Below are 23,382 nucleotides of genomic sequence, written 5' to 3'. Positions count from 1 at the left end.
GCAGACATTGTCCTGACAAGGTATCCCTTTCTCCTCTGGCATCTTCTTTTTTTGTTTAAGAAGGCATTCTGAGGCATGTTGTAATTTCTTAATTTCTCTTATAATTTTTTTATTTTGGTTATATTGTCTGTTTTACTGTTGACAGACATTATTAAGTATAATTCAAAAGTAAAGAAGCTCAGAATATAAACAAGGATCTGGATGTCATATTCAGCAGAAGGGACTCTCTAGTCATGAAGAAAATGACGCTTGGCTATGAAGTAGAAGAATATTTCTATCAAAAAACAAGAATGTTGGAACGAACCTAGGATCCAGTAGAGTCTCACAAGAGTCATATAGGTGATTTTGCACTTACTTCATTGGGGCTGTCGTGGCTCAAATATATTTGTGATCCTTTTCTTGGAAATTGCTTTCAGAGCCAGTTTGCAGGATGCCCCTGAAAATAAATATGTACTTACACCTCACTGTGATCCAAAACATAGCACTCTGACTCATTGTCCACAAGACTTGGTGTCAGAATTAAAATTAAGTTTAATAAATAGGATATTTGTCATAATTCCAAATATTTAAATAATGCAATAAAACTTTGAAGCCAGCTTAAAGAGAAATTTGGCAGCATCACTAGAATAAATTTTTGTATAACTTCCCAAAATTAATTACCCAAAGAACATATCTTTCATTTCAAATATAAGTACAAGTATATTTTATAAAGGAAGCAGCTAGATAATTTTGCTAAAGTAACATTTAAGGAAATAAAGGGCTGGGTACAGTGGCTCGCACCTGTAATTCCAGCACTTTGGGAGGCCAAGGTGAGAGGATCACTTGAGCCAAGGACAGCAGCCTGGGCCACATGGCGAAACCCCCTCTCTAATATAGATAGATAGATAGATAGATAGAAAGAATTGGCTGGGTATGATGGTGCCAGCTACTTGGTATGTAGTCCCAGCTGCTTGGAATGCTGAGGTGGGAGAATCACCAGAGTCTGGGAAGTCTAGGCTGCAGTTGTCTGTGATCTCACCACTGCACTCTAGCCTGGGTGATGGGAGTGAGACTCTGTCTCAAAAAAAAAAAAAAAAAAAAAAAAAGTGGGGATAGAAGATGAATGGAAGATACTCAAAGATAGACCCACTAAATTGACGAAATGCTATTTCAGTCTCTGGCCTAAAAAAATAATGGCCTGTTTTTATTAAACTATTAAACAGTTTGTAGAAATGCATGATTTGATTAAATGAGTTTTGGAGGCCACCTTCATAAAAAAAGCTAGAACTGTACTTAAATACCAGGAGTCCCGCTGCCTTCTTAATCTTGAGCACTAAAACTAAGACCTCTATCTAAAACCGTAGCCTAAATTCCCATTCTACCATCATGAATATGGAATGAAAATCTGTCATGAGTTGGTTTTCACGAAAGTGCCTCCAGGAAAGCAAAACTCTGGAACATTGGGCCACAGAGTACCACATTTGTAAGACCATGATTATTCAGTAAAAACTGAGGATGTAGTTTTTGGAAGGCCTTTGCTTAGTATGGGATGAAACTAACAGCTTGACTCTCTGTATGCAGTATGGGGGAAAGAGTGGAAAGAATGTCCAGAGTTCCCTGGGACCTTCTTTAGAGCCATGGGGCTGAATTTTATTTAAAATATTCACGGAAGATCGGAGCAAGATGGCCGAATAGGAACAGCTCCAGTCTCCAACTCCCAGCGCGAGCGACACAGAAGACCGGTGATTTCTGCATTTTCAACTGAGGTACTGGGGTCATCTCACTAGGGAGTGCCCGACAATCGGTGCTGGTCAGCTGCTGCAGCCTGACCAGCGTGAGCTGAAGCAGGGCGAGGCATCGCCTCACCTGGAAGCGCAAGGGGGAAGGAAATCCGTTTTCCTAGCCAGGGAACTGAGACACACAACACCTGGAAAATTGGGTAACTCCCACCCCAATACTGCGCTTTAAGGAAACAGGCACACCAGGAGAATATATCCCACACCTGGCCGGGAGGGTCCCACGCCCACGGAGCCTCCCTCACTGCTAACTCAGCAGTCTGAGGCGATCTATCCGCAAGGCAGCAGCGAGGCTGGGGGAGGGGCGTCCGCCATTGCTGAGGCTTAAGTAGGTAAACAAAGCCGCTGGGAAGCTCGAACTGGGTGGAGCTCACAGCAGCTCAAGGAAGCCTGCCTGTCTCTGTAGACTCCACCTCTGGGGACAGCCCACAGCTGAAGTCCAATAGGAGAAGCAGTGGGGGCCGGTGCAGACACGAACGACTCTGTCTGACAGCTTTGGGGAGAGCCGTGGATCTCCCAACACCGCGGTTGAGATCCGAGAACAGAGAGACTGCCTGCTCAGGTGGGTCCCTGACCCCTGAGTAGCCTAGCTGGGAGACATCCCCCACTAGGGGCAGTCGGACACCCCACACCTCACAGGGTGGAGTCACCCCTGAGAGGAAACTTCCAAAGGAAGAATCAGACAGGTACACTCGCTGTTCAGCAATATTCTATCTTCGGCAACCTCTGCTGCTGATAACCAGGCAAACAGGGTCTGGAGTGGACCTCAAGCAATCTCCAACAGACCAACAGACAGTCCTTCTGACTGTCAGACAGAAAACTATCAAACAGGAGGACACCTATACCAAAACCCCATCAGTACGTCACCATCATCAAAGACCAGAGGCAGATAAAACCACAAAGATGGGGAAGAAGCAGGGCAGAAAAGCTGGAAATTCAAAAAATAAGAGCGCATCTCCCCCTGCAAAGGAGCGCAGCCCATCGCCAGCAACGGATCAAAGCTGGTCAGAGAATGACTTTGACGAGATGAGAGAAGAAGGCTTCAGTCCATCAAACTTCTCAGAGCTAAAGGAGGAATTACGTACCCAGCGCAAAGAAACTAAAAATCTTGAAAAAAGAGTGGAAGAATTGACAGCTAGACTAATTAATGCAGAGAAGATCATAAACGAAATGACAGAGATGAAAACCATGACACGAGAAATACGTGACAAATGCACAAGCTTCAGTAACCGACTCGATCAACTGGAAGAAAGAGTATCAGCGATTGAGGATCAAATGAATGAAATGAAGCAAGAAGAGAAACCAAAAGAAAAAAGAAGAAAAAGAAATGAACAAAGCCTGCAAGAAGTATGGGATTATGTAAAAAGACCAAATCTACGTCTGATTGGGGTGCCTGAAAGTGAGGGGGAAATGGAACCAAGTTGGAAAACACTCTTCAGGATATCATCCAGGAGAACTTCCCCAACCTAGTAGGGCAGGCCAACATTCAAATTCAGGAAATACAGAGAACGCCACAAAGATACTCCTTGAGAAGAGCAACTCCAAGACACATAATTGCCAGATTCACCAAAGTTGAAATGAAGGAAAAAATCTTAAGGGCAGCCAGAGAGAAAGGTCGAGTTACCCACAAAGGGAAGCCCATCAGACTCACAGCAGATCTCTCGGCAGAAACTCTACAAGCCAGAAGAGAGTGGGGGCCAATATTCAACGTTCTTAAAGAAAAGAATTTTCAACCCAGAATTTCATATCCAGCCAAACTAAGTTTCATAAGTGAAGGAGAAATAAAATCCTTTACAGATAAGCAAATGCTTAGAGATTTTGTCACCACCAGGCCTGCCTTACAAGAGACCCTGAAGGAAGCCCTAAACATGGAAAGGAACAACCGGTACCAGCCATTGCAAAAACATGCCAAAATGTAAAGACCATCGAGGCTAGGAAGAAACTGCATCAACTAACGAGCAAAATAACCAGTTAATATCATAATGGCAGGATCAAGTTCACACATAACAATATTAACCTTAAATGTAAATGGACTAAATGCTCCAATTAAAAGACACAGACTGGCAAACTGGATAAAGAGTCAAGACCCATCAGTCTGCTGTATTCAGGAGACCCATCTCACATGCAGAGACATAGGTAGGCTCAAAATAAAGGGATGGAGGAAGATCTACCAAGCAAATGGAGAACAAAAAAAAGCAGGGGTTGCAATCCTAGTCTGTGATAAAACAGACTTTAAACCATCAAAGATCAAAAGAGACAAAGAAGGCCATTACATAATGGTAAAGGGATCAGTTCAACAGGAAGAGCTAACTCTCCTAAATATATATGCACCCAATACAGGAGCACCCAGATTCATAAAGCAAGTCCTTAGAGACCTACAAAGAGACTTAGACTCCCATACAATAATAATGGGAGACTTCAACACTCCACTGTCAACATTAGACAGATCAACGAGACAGAAAGTTAACAAGGATGTCCAGGAATTGAACTCATCTCTGCACCAAGCGGACCTAATAGACATCTATAGAACTCTCCACCCCAAATCAACAGAATATACATTCTTCTCAGCACCACATCGCACTTATTCCAAAATTGACCACATAATTGGAAGTAAAGCACTCCTCAGCAAATGTAAAAGAACAGAAATTATAACAAACTGTCTCTCAGACCACAGTGCAATCAAACTAGAACTCAGGACTAAGAAACTCAATCAAAACCGCTCAACTACATGGAAACTGAACAATCTGCTCCTGAATGACTACTGGGTACATAACAAAATGAAAGCAGAAATAAAGATGTTCTTTGAAACCAATGAGAACAAAGATACAACATACCAGAATCTCTGGGACACATTTAAAGCAGTGTGTAGAGGGAAATTTATAGCACTAAATGCCCACAAGAGAAAGCAGGAAAGATCTAAAATTGACACTTAACATCACAATTAAAAGAACTAGAGTGGCAAGAGCAAACACATTCAAAAGCTAGCAGAAGGCAAGAAATAACTAAGATCAGAGCAGAACTGAAGGAATTAGGGACACAAAAACCCTCCAAAAAATCAATGAATCCAGAAGTTGGTTTTTTGAAAAGATCAACAAAATTGACAGACCGCTAGCAAGACTAATAAAGAAGAAAAGAGAGAGGAATCAAACAGACGCAAGAAAAAATGATAAAGGGGATATCACCACCGACCCCACAGAAATACAAACTACCATCAGAGAATACTATAAATGCCTCTATGCAAATCAACTAGAAAATCTAGAAGAAATGGATAATTTCCTGGACACTTACACTCTCCCAAGACTAAACCAGGAAGAAGTTGAATCCCTGAATAGACCAATAGCAGGCTCTGAATTGAGGCAACAATTAATAGCCTACCCACAAAAAAAGTCCAGGACCAGATGGATTCACAGCTGAATTCTACCAGAGGTACAAGGAGGAGCTGGTACCATTCCTTCTGAAACTATTCCAATCAATAGAAAAAGAGGGAATCCTCCCTAACTCATTTTATGAGGCCAACATCATCCTGATACCAAAGCCTGGCAGAGACACAACAAAAAAAGAGAATTTTAGACCAATATCCCTGATGAACATCGATGCAAAAATTCTCAATAAAATACTGGCAAACCGGATTCAGCAGCACATCAAAAAGCTTATCCACCATGATCAAGTGGGCTTCATCCCTGGGATGCAAGGCTGGTTCAACATTCGCAAATCCATAAACGTAATCCAGCATATAAACAGAACCAAAGACAAGAACCACATGATTATCTCAATAGATGCAGAAAAGGCTTTTGACAAAATTCAACAGCCCTTTATGCTAAAAACGCTCAATAAATTCGGTATTGATGGAACATAGCTCAAAATAATAAGAGCTATTTATGACAAACCCACAGCTAATATCATACTGAATGGGCAAAAACTGGAAAAATTCCCTTTGAAAACTGGCACAAGACAGGGATGCCCTCTCTCACCACTCCTATTCAACATAGTGTTGGAAGTTCTGGCTAGGGCAATCAGGCAAGAGAAAGAAATCAAGGGTATCCAGTTAGGAAAAGAAGAAGTCAAATTGTCCTTGTTTGCAGATGACATGATTGTATATTTAGAAAACCCCATCGTCTCAGCCCAAAACCTCCTTAAGCTGATAAGCAACTTCAGCAAAGTCTCAGGATACAAAATTAATGTGCAAAAATCACAAGCATTCTTATACACCAGTAACAGACAAGCAGAGAGCCAAATCAGGAATGAACTTCCATTCACAATTGCTTCAAAGAGAATAAAATACCTAGGAATCCAGCTTACAAGAGATGTAAAGGACCTCTTCAAGGAGAACTACAAACCACTGCTCAGTGAAATCAAAGAGGACACAAACAAATGGAAGAACATACCATGCTCATGGATAGGAAGAATCAATATCGTGAAAATGGCCATACTACCCAAGGTTATTTATAGATTCAATGCCATCCCCATCAAGCTACCAATGAGTTTCTTCACAGAATTGGAAAAAACGGCTTTAAAGTTCATATGGAACCAAAAAAGAGCCCGCATTGCCAAGACAATCCTAAGTCAAAAGGACAAAGCTGGAGGCGTCACGCTACCTGACTTCAAACTATACTACAAGGCTACAGTAACCAAAACAGCATGGTACTGGTACCACAACAGAGATATAGACCAATGGAACAGAACAGAGTCCTCAGAAATAATACCACACATCTACAGCCATCTGATCTTTGACAAACCTGAGAGAAACAAGAAATGGGGAAAGGATTCCCTATTTAATAAATGGTGCTGGGAAAATTGGCTAGCCATAAGTAGAAAGCTGAAACTGGATCCTTTCCTTACCCCTTATACGAAGATTATTCAAGATGGATTAGAGACTTAAATGTTAGACCTAATACCATAAAAACCCTAGAAGAAAATCTAGGTAGTACCATTCAGGACATAGGCATGGGCAAGGACTTCATGTCTAAAACACCAAAAGCAACGGCAGCAAAAGCCAAAATTGACAATGGGATCTAATTAAATAAAGAGCTTTTGCACAGCAAAAGAAACTACCATCAGAGTGAACAGGCAACCTACAGAATGGGAGAAAATTTTTGCAACCTACTCATCTGACAAAGGGCTAATATCCAGAATCTACAAAGAACTCAAACAAATATACAAGAAAAAAACAAACAACCCCATCAAAAAGTGGGGAAGGATATGAACAGACATTTCTCAAAAGAAGACATCCATACAGCCAACAGACACATGAAAAAATGCTCATCATCACTCGCCATCAAGAAATGCAAATCAAAACCACAATGAGATACCATCTCACACCAGTCAGAATGGCAATCATTAGAAGTCAGGAAACAACAGGTGTTGGAGAGGATGTGGAGAAATAGGAACACTTTTACACTGTTGGTGGGATTGTAAACTAGTTCAACCATTATGGAAAACAGTATGGCAATTCCTCAAGGATCTAGAACTAGATGTACCATATGACCCAGCCATCCCACTACTGGGTATATACCCAAGGATTATAAATTACTCTACTACAAAGACACATGCACACGTATGTTTATTGCGGCACTATTCACAATAGCAAAGACTTGGAATCAACCCAAATGTCCATCTGTGACAGACTGGATGAAGAAGATGTGGCACATATACACCATGGAATACTATGCAGCCATCAAAAAGGATGAGTTTGCGTCCTTTGTAGGGACATGGATGCAGCTGGAAACCATCATTCTTAGCAAACTATCACAAGAAGAGAAACCAAACACCGCATGTTCTCACTCATAGGTGGGAACTGAACAATGAGATCACTTGGACTCGGGAAGGGGAACATCACACACTGGGGCCTATCATGGGGAGGGGGGAGGAGGGAGGGATTGCACTGGGGAGTTATACCTGATATAAATGATGAATTGATGGGTGCTGACGAGTTGATGGGTGCAGCACACCAACATGGCACAAGTATACATATGTAACAAACCTGCACATTATGCACATGAACCCTAGAACTTAAAGTATATAAAAAAAAAAAAATGAAAAAAAAAAAATATATTCACGGAAAAGCACCTGGATTCCAATGCTGCTTAAAGTCATTCTGTTTTTCCTTGCAGTTCCTTGTTTGCTTTTAGACCTTTTATCTTCAAGTTGTTTTATTTTGTTGCTAGTATTTCTTCAGGTGTCATTATCTTACAGCCCTGTAGAAAATAAGACACACTATTGGGTGCATGTGAATTTTAACCAAATATTGGAATTCCTATAAATACGTCGTTTCTTGAACAAATTTTCAGTATCACTATAAATGATGTGTAACATTAAGGGACCAAAAACAAGTCATTCACAGAGATTCTGCATCAATTCGGCCAGACAGCACGGAAGCTGTGGTTATATATTTTTAACTAGACTTAAGAAAAAAGGACATTGGCCGGGCGCGGTGGCTCAAGCCTGTCATCCCAGCACTTTGGGAGGCCGAGACGGGTGGATCACGAGGTCAGGAGATCGAGACCATCCTGGCTAACATGGTGAAACCCCGTCTCTACTAAAAAAAATACAAAAATCTAGCCGGGTGAGGTGGCGGGCGCCTGTAGTCCCAGTTACTCGGGAGGCTGAGGCAGGAGAATGGCGTAAACCCGGGAGGCGGAGCTTGCAGTGAGCTGAGATCTGGCCACTGCACTCCAGCCTGGGCGACAGAGCCAGACTCCGTCTCAAAAAAAAAAAAAAAAGAAAAGAAAAAAGGCCATCAGGACCCCAGCAAAGTTGCCAGCATTCCCCAGGCCTTGTGAGTTCTTCTGCCCTAGACCTTTTCTCATCTGCTTTGTCCATCTGATCTTGGCACTTGCCAACTCTGCCTTCGTAGTCCAGCAGTGGCTAGATAAGAACCATTGATCTTTAGAAGTCTCTCTCTCTCTCTCTCTCTCTCTCTGCGTGTGTGTGTGTGTGTCTCTGTATGTGTGTGCGTGTGTGTGTATCTGTGTGTGTGTGTGTGTGTCTCTGTATGTGTGTGTGTGTGTGTGTGTGTCTCTGTATGTGTGTGTGTGTGTGTGTATCTGTGTGTGTGTGTGTGTGTATCTCTGTATGTGTGTGTGTGTGTGTGTGTATCTCTGTGTGTGTGTGTGTGTGTGTATCTCTGTGTGTGTGTGTGTGTGTGTGTGTCTGGAGAATACAGTAAAGAGTTGGAAAAGAAGACTGGAGGAAAAAATATTCATAGAGTAATTTGTATCTTCCATATTATTTAAATTTGGAAACATAAAAATATATTGTGTTTGAATCATACTAGGTGAAATAAGCCAGATACAAAAGGCCAAATGCTGTGTGATCCTACTTGTATGAGATACCTGGAGTAGTCAGATTCAAACACACAGAAAGTAGAATGGTGGCTGCCAAGGGCTAGAGGGGGCAGAGGAGGGGTGTTAGCATTTCACAGGTAGAGAGCTTCTTTTTGGGAAAATGAAAAATCTTTGGATATGGATGGTGGTGACAGTTGCACAGCAATGTCGGTGTACTTAATGCCACAGAAGTACATGCTTTAAAATGGTTTAAAATGGTAAATTTTATGTTATCTATATTTGACCATAGATTTTAAAAAAAAGTGCTTATACTTATCATGTTTGCTATATGAGAACATTCCTCATTCAGAAGATTTTATGGTTTTTAAACTAGTTTGAGAAATAGTATAAATACAATAAAGTGCAAACATTTTAGTCGTACATTTTGAGAGTTTGTCAAACTACAGTCATTTCCAGGAGCTTCTCTCTGTCCCTTTCTACTCACACTCCATTTCCCACTGCAGCCCCTGGCAACGACTGATCTGCCTCCTATCCTTGTAGATTAGAATACAATTCATTTTTATATTTTTTAAACAAATTTGGAATATATAAACTTGTTTTTTAACAAGGGGAGATACAAATGTCGAGGTTTTGCCCATCTGAGAAGCAGGTAGAGGCTTTATAGCAAAAGCCTCAGTAGCACTGTACAACTAAGTCTTCTAAACTTGCCATAATCTTGTATGAATATGCTCATTTTTTGGAAAAAGTGAAGGAAAAAACTGAAGGCAAGTTTTCCACCCACAATTTTGTTCAGTCAGTGTCATTTACTAAGCTGTAATCACCAGCAGTTTCTGCCTTTATGATGTTAATTTTGATCCTTTTCAAGAACTTGTGAAAAATGGAAGTCAGTCCATATTGGGATAACTTCTCTACCCTTCCCTTGTGAGCGTATTTCTTTCCTTTTTTTTTTTTTTTTTCTTTTTTCTGGAGACAAGGTCTTGCTCTGTCACCTAGACTGGAATGCAGTGTGGTACGATCACGGTTCACTGCAGCCTCGACCTGCTGGGCTCAAAGGATGCTCCCACCTCAGCCCCCCAGGTAGCTGGGACTATAGGCATGCACCACCAGGCCCAGCTAGTTTTTTAAAGTTTTTTGCAGAGATGAGGTTCCACTATGTTGCACAGGCTGGTCTCGAACTCCTGGGCTCAAATGATCCACCTGCCTCAGCCTCCCAAATTGTTGCCATTACAGGTGTGAGCCACCGAGCCCAATCACGAGTATATTTCTCACTGTGTAGGTCAGTTCCTTTCCCTTGTTTTAGGAGATGGAAAAACATGAGATGAGCAGCAAATGAGAAAACTTGGACATTGTGCTTTGCACAGGACTTGCCATCGTGCTGCAGGAAGGCTGTGCTAGGCGGGACCCCAGCATGCAGTGTTGAAACAATGCCCTAAAATAGCCTATATTTGGTGACCTTTAAAAGTTTCTTTGTAGCATTTAAGCATAAATGTGATAGTTATTTTAGTTATTTTGTGTTGCGTACTCATTGACTAGCATCGCAGTCTTTCACTTAGAGTCCTAACTGCAATTCTTGAATCCAGGAGTCAGACAGCAGCGTTTTATTCTTCATTCTTTAGGAATTGCTTTTGAAATATAAGATTTTTACTTCTAACACATCTCTAGTAGTAGCATCCTGGCCTTTCTCCTTGCAGAATCTTGTAATCTCTCCTCATTACCTTCGGCTCAGTCTTTCTAAGACCTTGCTTTACTTCTCTAAAACTTTTGGTATTTCTGTATCACACACAAAATCAAATCATTTCTCATTCAGCATTTTTGTGTACCCTCTGCCTGCCGGTTCCAGTTAGAACCCTCAAGGATTTCACATTCTGTGTTTATTCCTTAGGCCATCATTCCAGACTGTCCCTCCTCTGATTTAGAGCTACCTCTTCAGCTTCTCTGCCAAATCCTGTCCCTGTAGACACTCTGTAATCCAGTTCTACGATGTGTCCTCACATGTGACTGGTGCTTTCACACTTGCCACTCTGTCTTTCTTATTGCTCTGTCAAAATAGGGCCCGTCTCAGTTCCCACGTCCTTAGCCTGAGGTGACTCCTCTCTGCTGCACTACTTCAGCATTTACTGCCCAGGCAATATATCTGGCACCTATCATTTATTGTTTCATCCCATTAGTTATATTAAAATCTTAGAGTTGAAAATGACAGTCTCACCACTGAAAACAAAATTACTTGCACAGTATCTCTGATAATCTCTTTAAACACGTAGTCATGGAAATTTCTATAATTTTTTGGCTTTCCAATTCTACTTATTAACAAATATTAATACACTAGCCGTTCCTTTTATAAACCAAAGTCTCTCTCCTTTATGACTTCCCCCACTTTGGTAACAGTTGTGCCCTCTTGACAAACACAGATTCAATGTTCTGTTTTTGCAAAACCTACCTTAAAAATTTTGGTAGCAATGATTGTGCTATGTTAGTAAATCTTTTTGATTAACATACCCTTATATAATCCCACTATGTCACCTTCCTTTGATACCTTCTACTTTTGTACCCTCTTAAATTATGGCGTATAGAATTGAACCTAGTGAACTAGGTGTCAGCTGTTCAGTTAGAGAAAGCACAAGTCTTTCTTTCTTTAAATGAAATGTAGATTGCCCAAAGCTCATGGTTTCTTTCTAGTTGTAGTTTCTTTTATGTTTATCTTCCTTATGCGCTCTGCTCACTTGCCTGGATGCTACTGGCCTGGAAAAAAAAAATGCCTTAAAAGTACAGTGAAATACAGCTTCAGAATAGGTGAAAACACTGAACAGCTGGGGAACCACCACAACAGACAGAAATGAAGTCAGAATCAGAGCAGCTATTGGTTCAAGATATATTTATTATGAGCCTACTCTGTGCTGGGAACTATTCTTAGCATTTGGGATACATTAGGGAATAAAACAAAGATCCTGTCTTTGTGCAGTTTGTATTCCAACTATTCCTAAGCACAGGCTTTGGGCAAACAGTGAAGACTAGCAGATATGATCAGTGTATCGAGTAACTGCAGCCCTCAATAAAATAAAACAAGAAAGCTGAAGCAGTTTCGGCTAATGCAATGTAGAACATTAACAATATTTGAAAGCTTTTAGTTTTCATGAGGTTGATGTAAGGATTAAATTACTTAGTTAAGGCCGGGTGTGGTGGCTCATGCCTGTAATCCCAGCACTTTGGGAGGCCGAGGCAGACGGATCACGAGGTCAGTAGATCGCAACCATCCTGGCTAACACGGTGAAACTCCGTCTACTAAAAATACAAAAAAATTAGCCAGGCGTGGTGGCGGGCGCCTGTAGTCCCAGCTTCTTGGGAGGCTGAGGCAGGAGAATGGTGTGAAGCCAGGAGGCGGAGCTTGCAGTGAGCTGAGATGGCACCACTGCACTCCAGCCTGGGTGACGGAGCAAGACTTCATCTCCAAAAAAAAAAAAGTAAAAATAGCAGTATTATCATAATACCTAAAAGATAGACACAACCCAAGTGTCCATGATGGATGAATGGATAAACAAAATGTGATATGTGCATGCAATGGAATATTATTCAGCCTTGAAAAAGGAGATTCTGCCACATGCTACATGGACGAACCTTGAAAACATCATGTTAAGTCAAATAAACCAGTCACAAAAAGACAAATACTGTTTGATTTCACTTATGGGAGGTACCTAGAGAAGTCAGATTCATAGAGATAGAAAGTAAATGATGACTGCCAGAGGCTGGGGGAGGTGGAAAAGAGGAGTTACTGTTTATGGGTATAGTTTCACCTTTGTAAGGTGAAAAGAGCTCTGGAGATTGGCTGCACAACAATCTAAATGTACTTTACTGAACGGTTCATGTATAAATGGTTATGGTAAATTTTATGTGTGTTTTACCACAACTAAAATCTAAAAGATAAAAATTAATGAGCTAATAAACCGAAAGTCCAATAAACCAGAAATGTTAAACAGTTTTGAAGAGGTAAGTCATAAACATACTATAATCAGAGAAACAGACCCTACCCATGTAGAAGAATCAAAAAACATTTACAGAGCAAATGCCTGTTAATATCATCCAAACTGTGTAAGTGCTGAAAGGAGATGCTGAATGGAGAGAAATTAGCAGTTAAGTGAGAAGCCAGATTTTGAAGGAGAGAAAGCCACAGGCATTTCAGGCAGAGGACATAACATAAACCTAAGTGAAAACACATAGCAGCTCCATGACAGAGTCCTTGGAAGACAATAGGGAAGAAATGGGTTAAAAAATTGTAGGTGATCCTGAGTATTAGGCCACAATATTTGCTATGGCAAGAGACCTAATGACGGTGAGCTTGGAGAAGTAGGACAGTATAGAATGATGGAGAAATCAGAGAAGAAGCTTTAAGAATAATGCAGGCCCAAGATAAAAGGGTGGGAGTGACCTGCACATACAAAGCAGCGGGTACATTAAAAACTATTAGACAAGAAGAACCAGCAAAACTTGGATATTAGCCAGTGAGAGCAAAGAAGAAATCAAATGATTTAAATGTGGTCAGCCTGTGGATCCAGGAATATGATGGCTCTATTAACATTAAAAGGGTAATTTGTTATGGTGGAAGGAAAAGTTAATTTCATGTTGACATTTTACATTAAAGAGATATTTCTGGGCACCTAAATCAAGATGACCTACAGAGGACATAAGATATACAGGGACCAAAGTTGGCGGGAGCAGGCATTTCGGTGAGGTCCACCCACAGAGGCTCTCCCATGGACTATGGTTTTCAGAGTTTATTTAAGTAGTGTGTCTACCGTAGTCTCTGAAACCTCTGCAAGGGAAGCTGAAGAATCTAGTCCTTAGAGGATTTCTTCAGGAGAAGACATAGAAGAGGAGAAGAGATATATTGGTAGTTTACTACTCACTCTTGATAGCTAATTGGTTAAATAACAAGGAAGGCAGCAGAATCAAAGGTTTATTTAGTCCATCAGCAAGAGAATCTAGATTTCAGATTTATCTTGAAATTAGAGTAAATTAAACTATTCCTATGTGTCCATGACATTAAAATGTCCAAAGCTACTTATCTTGTTCTTGTTTTCATCTGGCATTTTTCAGTATTATAGAATGTATAGAACATGATTACGCAATCATTCAATTTGGCATACTTGGTTGGAGAAGGAGCGAATAATAAACCTTGGTAACATCCCTTCATTCATACTCCTCTTTTTTTGTCTTGCATTTCTGTTAAACACACACACACATACTTAGGACTCATTCAGATTTTTAACCACCATATTCCAATGCTAATTATGGTCTCTTATTTACTGGCAATGGAAGGCTAATGTGGTAGTGGTCTCAGGGATTCAGGAATATTATTCAAAAGCATTTTGAGCTCCATTTGCCTTTGATGTTTGCCTCCAGTTTCTGACATCTGCCCAGATGGGGGAAGGGGTAGAGGAGGTGGCTCTACTGTTTCCTGAAGCCCAGATGCCGCAGCAGAGTCCTTTTAGAGACATCTTGATTCTATTAGAATTTGCAAGTCAAAGGGCAGACTCAACTGGCCTGGTAGTTTAAAGCACCAGGGATAGAGTGAATAGACTACTGTGATGACTTAAAGTTGGATTTCTGCTGCTACCTACTCATTATGCCAGTAATGTGCATGTTGGTCAGGCAGCGGGTGGGGGGGGATTACTGATCACTTTGAAAGGTTTCATGTCCACATTTTCCTTTTCTTTTTTTTTTTTTTTTAACTGTGGAAAAGAAGGGAACAGAACAAGGAGAGTAATTTGACGGGAAGAGCATTGCAGTTCTTATTTTGCCCTGGGCTTGTGGCATACATATATTACCGTTCACATTTTATGTGCTTGTATTACTCCGTAGGGACTCGTGGGAATGAAGTCAGAATGTGCTACACGAGCAAGTCTCCCCTTTCTGTGGATAGTCTTTAGTTAGTAAAGCTCTTAGAGTCAGTGATTAATTCCTCTGAGGTTCAATTTCTTTAAAATATTTATATCAGTATTAGAACAGGTGATCTCAAACCACTGACTCAGATTAAAAGAAATTATAAAAAGGAATTATTTCTGGTAATTTTTATTTTCTTTATAGTTTTCTGTATCTTTCAGTTTTTCTTCAGTGACTGTGTACTACTTTTATCAGAAAATACTTTTTGTCAAAGAAGCAATTATATTGAATAGACAGCTATTAAAATAAGATTCTTTTTCAATTTGCTTGTTTTTTTTGTTGTTGTTGTTGTGAATTCCATTCGCTCTGAAAAGCAGAATATTTTTAACATTTTTGAGTTTAGACACTCTCAAGTGTGCCATGTAAAACTTAATCAGGTAAGTTCAACTATACCATATAGTCCTTTCTAAGAGATGTATTTGAGGAACAACAATTTTTCTTATTTCCTAAAAGTCTTTGCTGTTACTGTGTACTAGCTTTCACATTCTTGCCTGTCCTCCACATTTTTTCCAAGAGGTTGTTCTCTCTCATAGTATCCACTTCACATTTACCAGAATTGTAACCAAGCGAACAATACTGTCGTTGTCCCTTTTGGAAAATAAAAGAAAAACCTAAAAGCTGGTATACCTATCAAAGATAGACATTACTCAGAATTCACATGATTATGTGTACAGCATATAATCAAAACATGTTATTCTGTTGACTATGAATTGCCCTTCTCAGGCACCTATGCATGTAGCAGTCAACGTCGGGAGTGTACGTTTTAAATGGAAAGGACAAAGCCAGGATAGTCTGTGAGGGAGTTTTTGGAGGATGAGAGCTGTGGTCACAGGAGAGAAAGTTTGGTTCTGTATAGTCCGTAGCATGTTATCACTGCTCAGGAAAGAAACAGCATCAGTGAAATAAAATCTCTATTTGAATTACATAAAAAATCCTTCCAATTATGTCTTATTAAATGTCTTATTACAAAGACGTTATTCCAGTGGCTCAGACTCCCATTGCCACGTTCCTTCAAACTTTGAAATTAGAGATCTAAACTGTCATCTGTTATCTCATATTGTGATTTGCACATCTGGCATTTTACCCCAGAGATTAACTGTACCACACTAGCTGTCCAAGCATAGCATTTATGAAAGAGTTTGGAATTCAGTCACGAAGATTCAACAACATGGAATCGTTTTTGCTATGTCATATTACAATATTTTCCTTAAGCATAAAATAGGCCTCAGGTCCGATCACCTTTGTCTTGTGCATTCAGCAAAGGTGCTGGTATTTCAACCTAATTAGATAGAGTAATTTATCTGTCATTCATCTGCTGCTGCTATTTCAATCTAATTAGATAATTTATCTGTCATTCATCTTCTGCTGCTTGCCTGCTACGAAATGTGTGATTCTGACTATTGGTGCACAGAAATGTAGCGCCCTTACTGGGAAAGCACGCCGCTTCTTCCAGCTTGGTCAGTCTTTGAGCTTCCCAAAAGGGAACAGATGACCGCAATCAACAGGAAACGGCATCGTTAGACCATCTTGAACTCTTTCACCTTTAAGCTCATTTCGCCACTTAACATATTTTTTTCAAGTGGTCCGTGGATATATTTAGACTGTCATTATCCCTTTAGTGTTGACTGGATCCTCGTGGTGTAAGTTGCCTGCCATTTCTTAGAATCACGTAGTGTGGGGACAGTGCAATGAGGAGCTTCTCTCCTCTTCCAGTAGCAAAACTAGTGAAACGGATCTTTATTTCCATGATGTAAACCGAGTGTACATCTTCCATTTGTTAGTTTTGCTTTCAGAGTTGAGTATACCTACGCATCCAGAATAAAGAATAGCCATTAGAATATTCAGTAGACGGATAGTCTTCCAGTTTGTGGCTAAACTAAAACTCTTCCATATGACTGCTATTGAAGCTCAATTATCTTAACAAAAGACAGAAGCAAGGTTAAACTTGGGCAATGCATTCTCAGATTCAGCATTTCCTCAGGTCAAAAGCTCAGGCCACTTATATAGTTCCTATAAATCAAACATGTCTTCTTTCATAAAAGATGAGCCCCTGACAAATGCATTTTGGATTATGAAACTAATTGTTCACCAACTTCATTATGATTATTTTGTAAATTTCTTACATCAGCCTCCCCACTAAATCCACCTTGTTTTTCTTTGGACACAAACCATAAAGTAATTATTAGCTAAACCACAAGGAATCTGTAAAGTTTAAATTACTGTGTCAAAGTGTGCAGATCATTGCCAATAAAGCCACAACTGCAAACTCCTTTGCATTGATGAGATAAAAAGAACGATTGATGTTCATAATGCCCCAGGAATAGGTAGCTGGGTTTCCATATCCACTTTATTAAAGTTTGCGGTTCGTTGTACACTGTATGCATGAAAGTGTTTTCAGTGTCAGTGATGCCTCAAGTGGTCTGGAAGCTACAGAATAATTATCAAAGGAATAAATTAAATGGATAAAGTATGTAAGTGACAGGATTATTCTTACAGAAAGTAACTTTGTTTACTTTTCAAGTTCAACTGCAACTATAGGAACTTTTTTTAAAATATAGAATGAAATACTACGTTCTTACTAATATAGTTTTTTTTTTAAAGGTTAACAATTTTTTTTTATTTATTTATTTTGAGATAGGGTCTCAGTTTGTCCACCCATGCTGGAGTACAATGGTGCCATCTCAGCTCACTGCAACCCCACCTCCCAGGCTCAAGAGATCCTCCTGCCTTAGTCTCCCAAGTACTGAGTAGTGAGTAGCTGGGACCATAGGCGTGTGCCACCGCACCCAGCTAATTTTTGTGGAGTTTTGCCATGTCACCTAGGCTGGTCTCAAACTCCTGGCCTCAAGTGATCCACCTGCCTCGGCCTCCCAAAGTGCTGGGATTACAGGCACAAGCCACCACGCCTGGCCTAAATATTTTTTAAACTATTTTATCGTAGTAAGAAGACTTAACATGGGATCTACCCTCTTTTTTTTTTTTTTTTTGTTTGAGACAGAGTTTCGCTCTGTCGCCCAGGCTGGAGTGCAGTGGCCGGATCTCAGCTCACTGCAAGCGCCGCCTCCCGGGTTCACGCCATTCTCCTGCCTCAGCCTCCCGAGTAGCTGGGACTACAGGCGCCCGCCACCTCGCCCGGCTAGTTTTTTTGTATTTTTTAGTAGAGACGGGGTTTCACCATGTTAGCCAGGATGGTCTCGATCTCCTGACCTCGTGATCCGCCCGTCTCGGCCTCCCAAAGTGCTGGGATTACAGGCTTGAGCCACCGCGCCCGGCCGGGATCTACCCTCTTAATCACTTAAGTGTACAATGTAGTATTGTTAATTATAGGGAGAATGCCACACAGCAGATCTCTAGAACTTACTCATCTTATGCGACTTAGGCTTTGTGCCCACTGATTGGCAACTCCCCGTTTCCCCCTCTCTCCTCTCTCTTGCAACCACCGTTCTACTCTCCGTTTGCATGAGTTTGACTATTTTAGATACCTCATGTAAATGGAATCATGCAGTATTTGTCCTTCTGTGACTGGCTTATTTCACTTAGCCTAATATAGGGGAACTTATTAAGATAGCAATATAACAACATGATACAGACCTTTAGAGTCAGATTAGCCTGAATGGGATTCCTGACTGTACCACTGACTCCAAGTGTGAACCTGGACAAGCTGTGTGAACTCTGAAAGTCTTGGTTTTATTACCCTTAAAATGGGGGTAATGATAATAGTAACCTCGAAGAAGTGTTAGAAGGGGTAAGTCACACTGTCGGCGTTTTCTTTCTTTTGCAGGCAGGAAGCTCTTCTGGCTGCCATTAGTGAAAAGGATGCCAATATAGCTCTCTTGGAGCTTTCGTCCTCTAAGAAAAAGACCCAAGAGGAAGTGGCTGCGCTGAAGCGGGAGAAGGATCGTCTGGTACAGCAGCTTAAGCAGCAGGTATATTAAATGCCAGGAGGAGGGTCAGTGGGGCCAGCCTTCGCACCGTCCCTACACGGGTGTCTGCCAGCTTGCACTTTAAGGTCTCTTGTTTCCTATTAGACATCTGATCCTTGGAGCTCGTTAGTTTCCATCATTAGAGACTTTTTACCTCCACAAATCTGTGTCTAGGAAATGCAGAGCGTTCTTGGTAAGAGGGCTGTTTTGGACAATGTCACAGGTCTTCTGTGAGAATGTTTTTTAATTTTGTACAATGGATTGTAGAAATTGGTGAAATTAGCCCATTTGACGTGAAAAGGCTTTTTTTTTTTTTTTAAACATCCAGCAAGATTTCTGTGACAGCAGCCACTAAGGATATTTTCATGAGAAGATTTTCAGTTGTTCAGGATCGGGTAAGCTCTGAAGATAAGAACAAAGGTTGGCCCTTTTCTTTTCCAGCCTAAATGCTCTCAAAATTTAGTGCTTTAATATTCATGTAACGCCTTTTGTTTGTGAAAATAAAAGCTAAAATTTTCCCCTTTGATGATAGTTGCAAAGAGTGTGAATGTACCTAATACAGAAAACCATCAACTTAAAAATCGTTAAAATGATAACGTTTTATATTAGACATATTTTACCACAATAAAAAAAATGGGGAAAAACATTTCCCTTTGAAGATGAGAGTGCTGGATGTTTACATCGGAGCCCTGCTTGAGCTTCAGTGCTCCTCACTGAGTGCTCCTGGCTGTGCGCAGCACCCACGTCCCCGCCTCCGTGACTGTCTCCTGCATTGAGTCACGTTGTCTGTACATTTTGGCTGACCAGGTGTGCTCTTCTCCCTCAAGTCGTGAGACCAAGAAAGAGCTTTTCAAGTAAAGAAATTTCTTTTTTTCTATTTTTGGAGGTCAGTCATCAGCTGATGGTATTTTGGTATAATGTTTATATTAACAAGAATCAATATTTAAACAACGAAGTTATTTTCTCTGTGGATCGAATTAAAACTGCTTAGAAATAGACTTTATATGTATTTATGTTGCACACTTTGCTGAGAAAATACCAAAAGATGTCTTTTTTCTGCAGCATGGGTAGTTGACCAGCAAAAATTAACGCATTGCTCATTCACAAGTGAAAGAAAACTTTTCCAGGGCCCTAAAATACTTTTTAGCAAGAAGAGGACATCATCTCATATTTTGACTACCTGTTATGTAAAATAGGAAGAATGTGCTTATTATTAAAGACATCCATCCAGTAGTTGAAAACTGAAATTTGGCTCATCAAAGCTGATAATAGCAAATTGGAGGATATTATTGAAGAAAGGAGTTCACTGTGCTGTGAGTTTATGTATTTAGCAATATCAGTTATCTTAAGTACTTAGGCTTGAATACGTAGGCCTGTGATTTAAGCGGTTCATGATCCCTTCACTTAAGACACCAAATAGAATTGAGTATCTAGCAGACCAGAATACCGTACTTCATTCACAGTGGTTTTTGATTACTGGCCTCTGAAGACCATATGTTTTCATTATGTGAAAATTAAGGAAATTGGCCGAGCACGGTGGATCACGAGGTCAGGAGATCGAGACCATCTGACCAACATGGTAAAAGCCCATCTCCACTAAAAATACAAAAATTACCTGGATGTGGTGGCAGGCGTCTGTAGTCCCAGCTCCTTGGGAGGCTGAGGCAGGAGAATCACTCGAGTCCAGGAGGTGGGGGTTGCAGTGAGCCGAGATCACGCCACAGCACTCTAGCCTGGCAACAGAATGAGGCACCGTCTCAAAAAAAAAGAAAAAAGAAAAAGAAAATTACGGAAATTAATTAATCTATAAGCTTATAACCTTAGAAGGAAGTAGCTAAGAAATTCTCAGTGTCTTTATATCAAACCATATGCCTTGAATTTTCTGTAGTGATGTGTCCTGTATACAGAGAAAAATAATAACAGTTCTCAGGAGTCCTTCCTACAGCCATCTCCTGCCTCCCTTTTACGTTCCTGCCCTTTCAAACTGTATCTGGATGCTGTGAGCAAGAAGGAAGGAGTCTTGCCAAAGGCATCTGATTCTTCCATTCCTCCAAGAGTGTGTACTAACTTTTGGACAAGGGAGAGGCCTTTTGGAAAGAGGATATGGCATCAATGCTGTTTTAATTTAAAGCTTCTAGTCCTTGAATTGCTGGAATGTGCCTCAATCTAAAGGCTATTTCCTAACAGGGAAACCGTCAGCATTGACCAGGCTTTCCAGCAAATGGAGCTGCCACTGCCTGATAGGCTCTTGGCGTTCACCTGTGATTCCTATCGTCAGAAAGAGGTGAAGCAATGAGGGTTATATAGATTTGGGGTTCACCTTCTAATATGGTCCCAATTTACTTATCCCCTCTAACCACCCCCAACCCCCCAGGGTAACTTGTCTCCTTGACTCATTCATGGCAAAGCAGCACTTGGAGAGGCTGCATCAGAGGAAGGGGCCAGGGCCAGTGAAAAAAATAAAAACGAAAGGCTGTCTAACAAGCTCCAGATGTTCTGTGGTGGGTGCCAACCAGTGTGTTCAGACCTTAAGTCATGAAGAAGCCCTGCTGCGACTGTCAGGTCCCCACACGAGATTTCGTGTAAACTCAGATAGAACCCTGGAAAGCACTGATACAATCTGTTGAGTCACAGCAGCTGTCACCAGATGGCCTTTCTCTCAGCATTATTTTCTTCTTTTCACCTCCAGAATTTTACAGCCTCCATATTGTACTGGTTGCTAGTGTGAAATCTGGTTTTGCCGCTGTGTGCTCTACACAGATGTGTCATAGCAGGCTGGGCTTTTCAGGACAGGCTGGGATTTTTTTTTTTTTTCCCGGTTTTTAAGAGTTGACTATAACAATATAAAAGTAAAGGCTACAAACTTAAACTGATTTGGTTTGAATCTAGATAATCTCATTTACAACTATAATTTTGTAATCCTCTATATTAGAATTGTCATATAATATATTATTTGATTTCAGTATTTTGTAGGCATGGGGATACAAAGGCACAGTATTCATCTTAAAGGAACTCACAGGCTAATGCATCAAACACTGGTTGTTCTAGACACTTGGCAGACATTCTGTATTGGTCCGCTTTCACACTGCTATCAAGTACTACCTGAGACTGGGTAATTTAAAGACGAGAGGTTTAATTGACTCACAGATGCCCATGACTGGGGAGCCCTCAGGAAACTTACAATCATGGTGGAAGGTGAAGGAGTAGCAAGGCACATTTTACATGGTGGCAGGAGAGAGAGAGCGATCAAGTGAGGAACTGCCACACCCTTTTAAACCATCAGATCTCGCGATAACTCACTGTCTTGACAACAGCAAAGGGGAAATCTGCCCGCATGATCCAGTCGCCTCCCTCCAGGCCCCTCCCCTGACACTTGGGGATTACAATTCAAGGTAAGGTTTGGGTGGGGACACAGAGCCAAATCATATCACACTCTGTGGAAGGTGGTCCTGGCCTTGCCAGCTTTTTCTACTGACAGCTTTAGCAGGTCATCCAAACATTATGTAACTTATTTACCCATTCACCTCAGATTTACCTCACAGAGTTGGTGTGAAATTAAATAAGATAGCAAACCTAAAGTGCCTAGAATCCCCACTTCCATTCTCTATCACTGATAGCCCTGTTCATAGTGAGAACTGTGCCACAGGAAGCATGGCTCTCATTCTTTTTTTTTTTTTTTTTGAGACGGAGTTTTGCTCTGTTGCCCAGGCTGGAGTGCAGTGGCGCGATCTCGGCTCACTGCAACCTCCGCCTCCTGGGTTCAAACAATTCTCTGCCTCAGCCTCCTGAGTAACAGGGATTACGAGCGCCCGCCACCATGCCCGGCTAATTTTTTGTAATTTTAGTAGAGACAGGGTTTCACCATCTTGGCCAGGCTGATCCTGAACTCCTGACCTTGTGATCCACCCGCCTCTGCCTCCCAAAGTGCTGGGATTACAGGCGTGAGCCAACGCCCCCAACCTGGCTCTAATTCTTGGTTATTTCTAACCACTTTATTTAAATGTGCAGACTCACATAGTGTTCAGAATTACACCACTAGCACGTGGTGTTCCACTCCTCTGAGGAAGAACGTATTTCTCAGGGCAGTTAGGAAAAAGAGGGAGAGGTGCTTTTTATCCTTCCTTTTTACCACCTGTTCTTTTTAATGATATGACTCTAATACAGAATTTTTAAAAAATAATTCTAAATTCTAAAATGTCTTTCTTAAATCTTAAATTTTCATCACTGAAGAACATTTAAATGCCCATCTGCCTGAAGTCCTCCACATTAGGAAAGTGATAACTCCCAAGCATACATCCCATCTCACTCGCCTTCTAGTTCTGTGATTTTCCACATGTCACCTGCCTGTTCTAAATATCCCTGAGTAGTATAACGTTTCATAATTCTGTGAAAACAGAGCAGTGACAATAATGGCCACCACGTACCACTTGACTGTAGTGTGCAGGGCACAAGGGCTTTATATCACAG

At 40.9% G+C, this 23,382-nt stretch overlaps 1 protein-coding gene across 16 annotated transcripts in view; it reads left to right on the top strand.

The window, feature by feature from the left end:
• Positions 1-23,382, top strand: part of ERC1 (ELKS/RAB6-interacting/CAST family member 1) — a 545,691-nt gene that overhangs the window by 386,388 nt on the left and 135,921 nt on the right. For all 16 annotated transcript variants that reach the window (XM_033223291.1, XM_033223290.1, XM_033223296.1 and 13 more), the window contains one exon: positions 18,774-18,918. In XM_033223291.1, coding sequence (XP_033079182.1) covers positions 18,774-18,918 — 145 coding nt within the window. The remainder of the gene's footprint in view (positions 1-18,773; positions 18,919-23,382) is intronic.

Source organism: Trachypithecus francoisi, unplaced genomic scaffold (genome assembly GCF_009764315.1).
Source record: "Trachypithecus francoisi isolate TF-2019V2 unplaced genomic scaffold, Tfra_2.0 Lachesis_group11, whole genome shotgun sequence".
NCBI lineage: Eukaryota > Metazoa > Chordata > Mammalia > Primates > Cercopithecidae > Trachypithecus > Trachypithecus francoisi.
The sequence above is the reverse complement of the archived record's forward strand: the minus strand, read 5'-3'. Positions and strand labels throughout refer to the sequence as shown.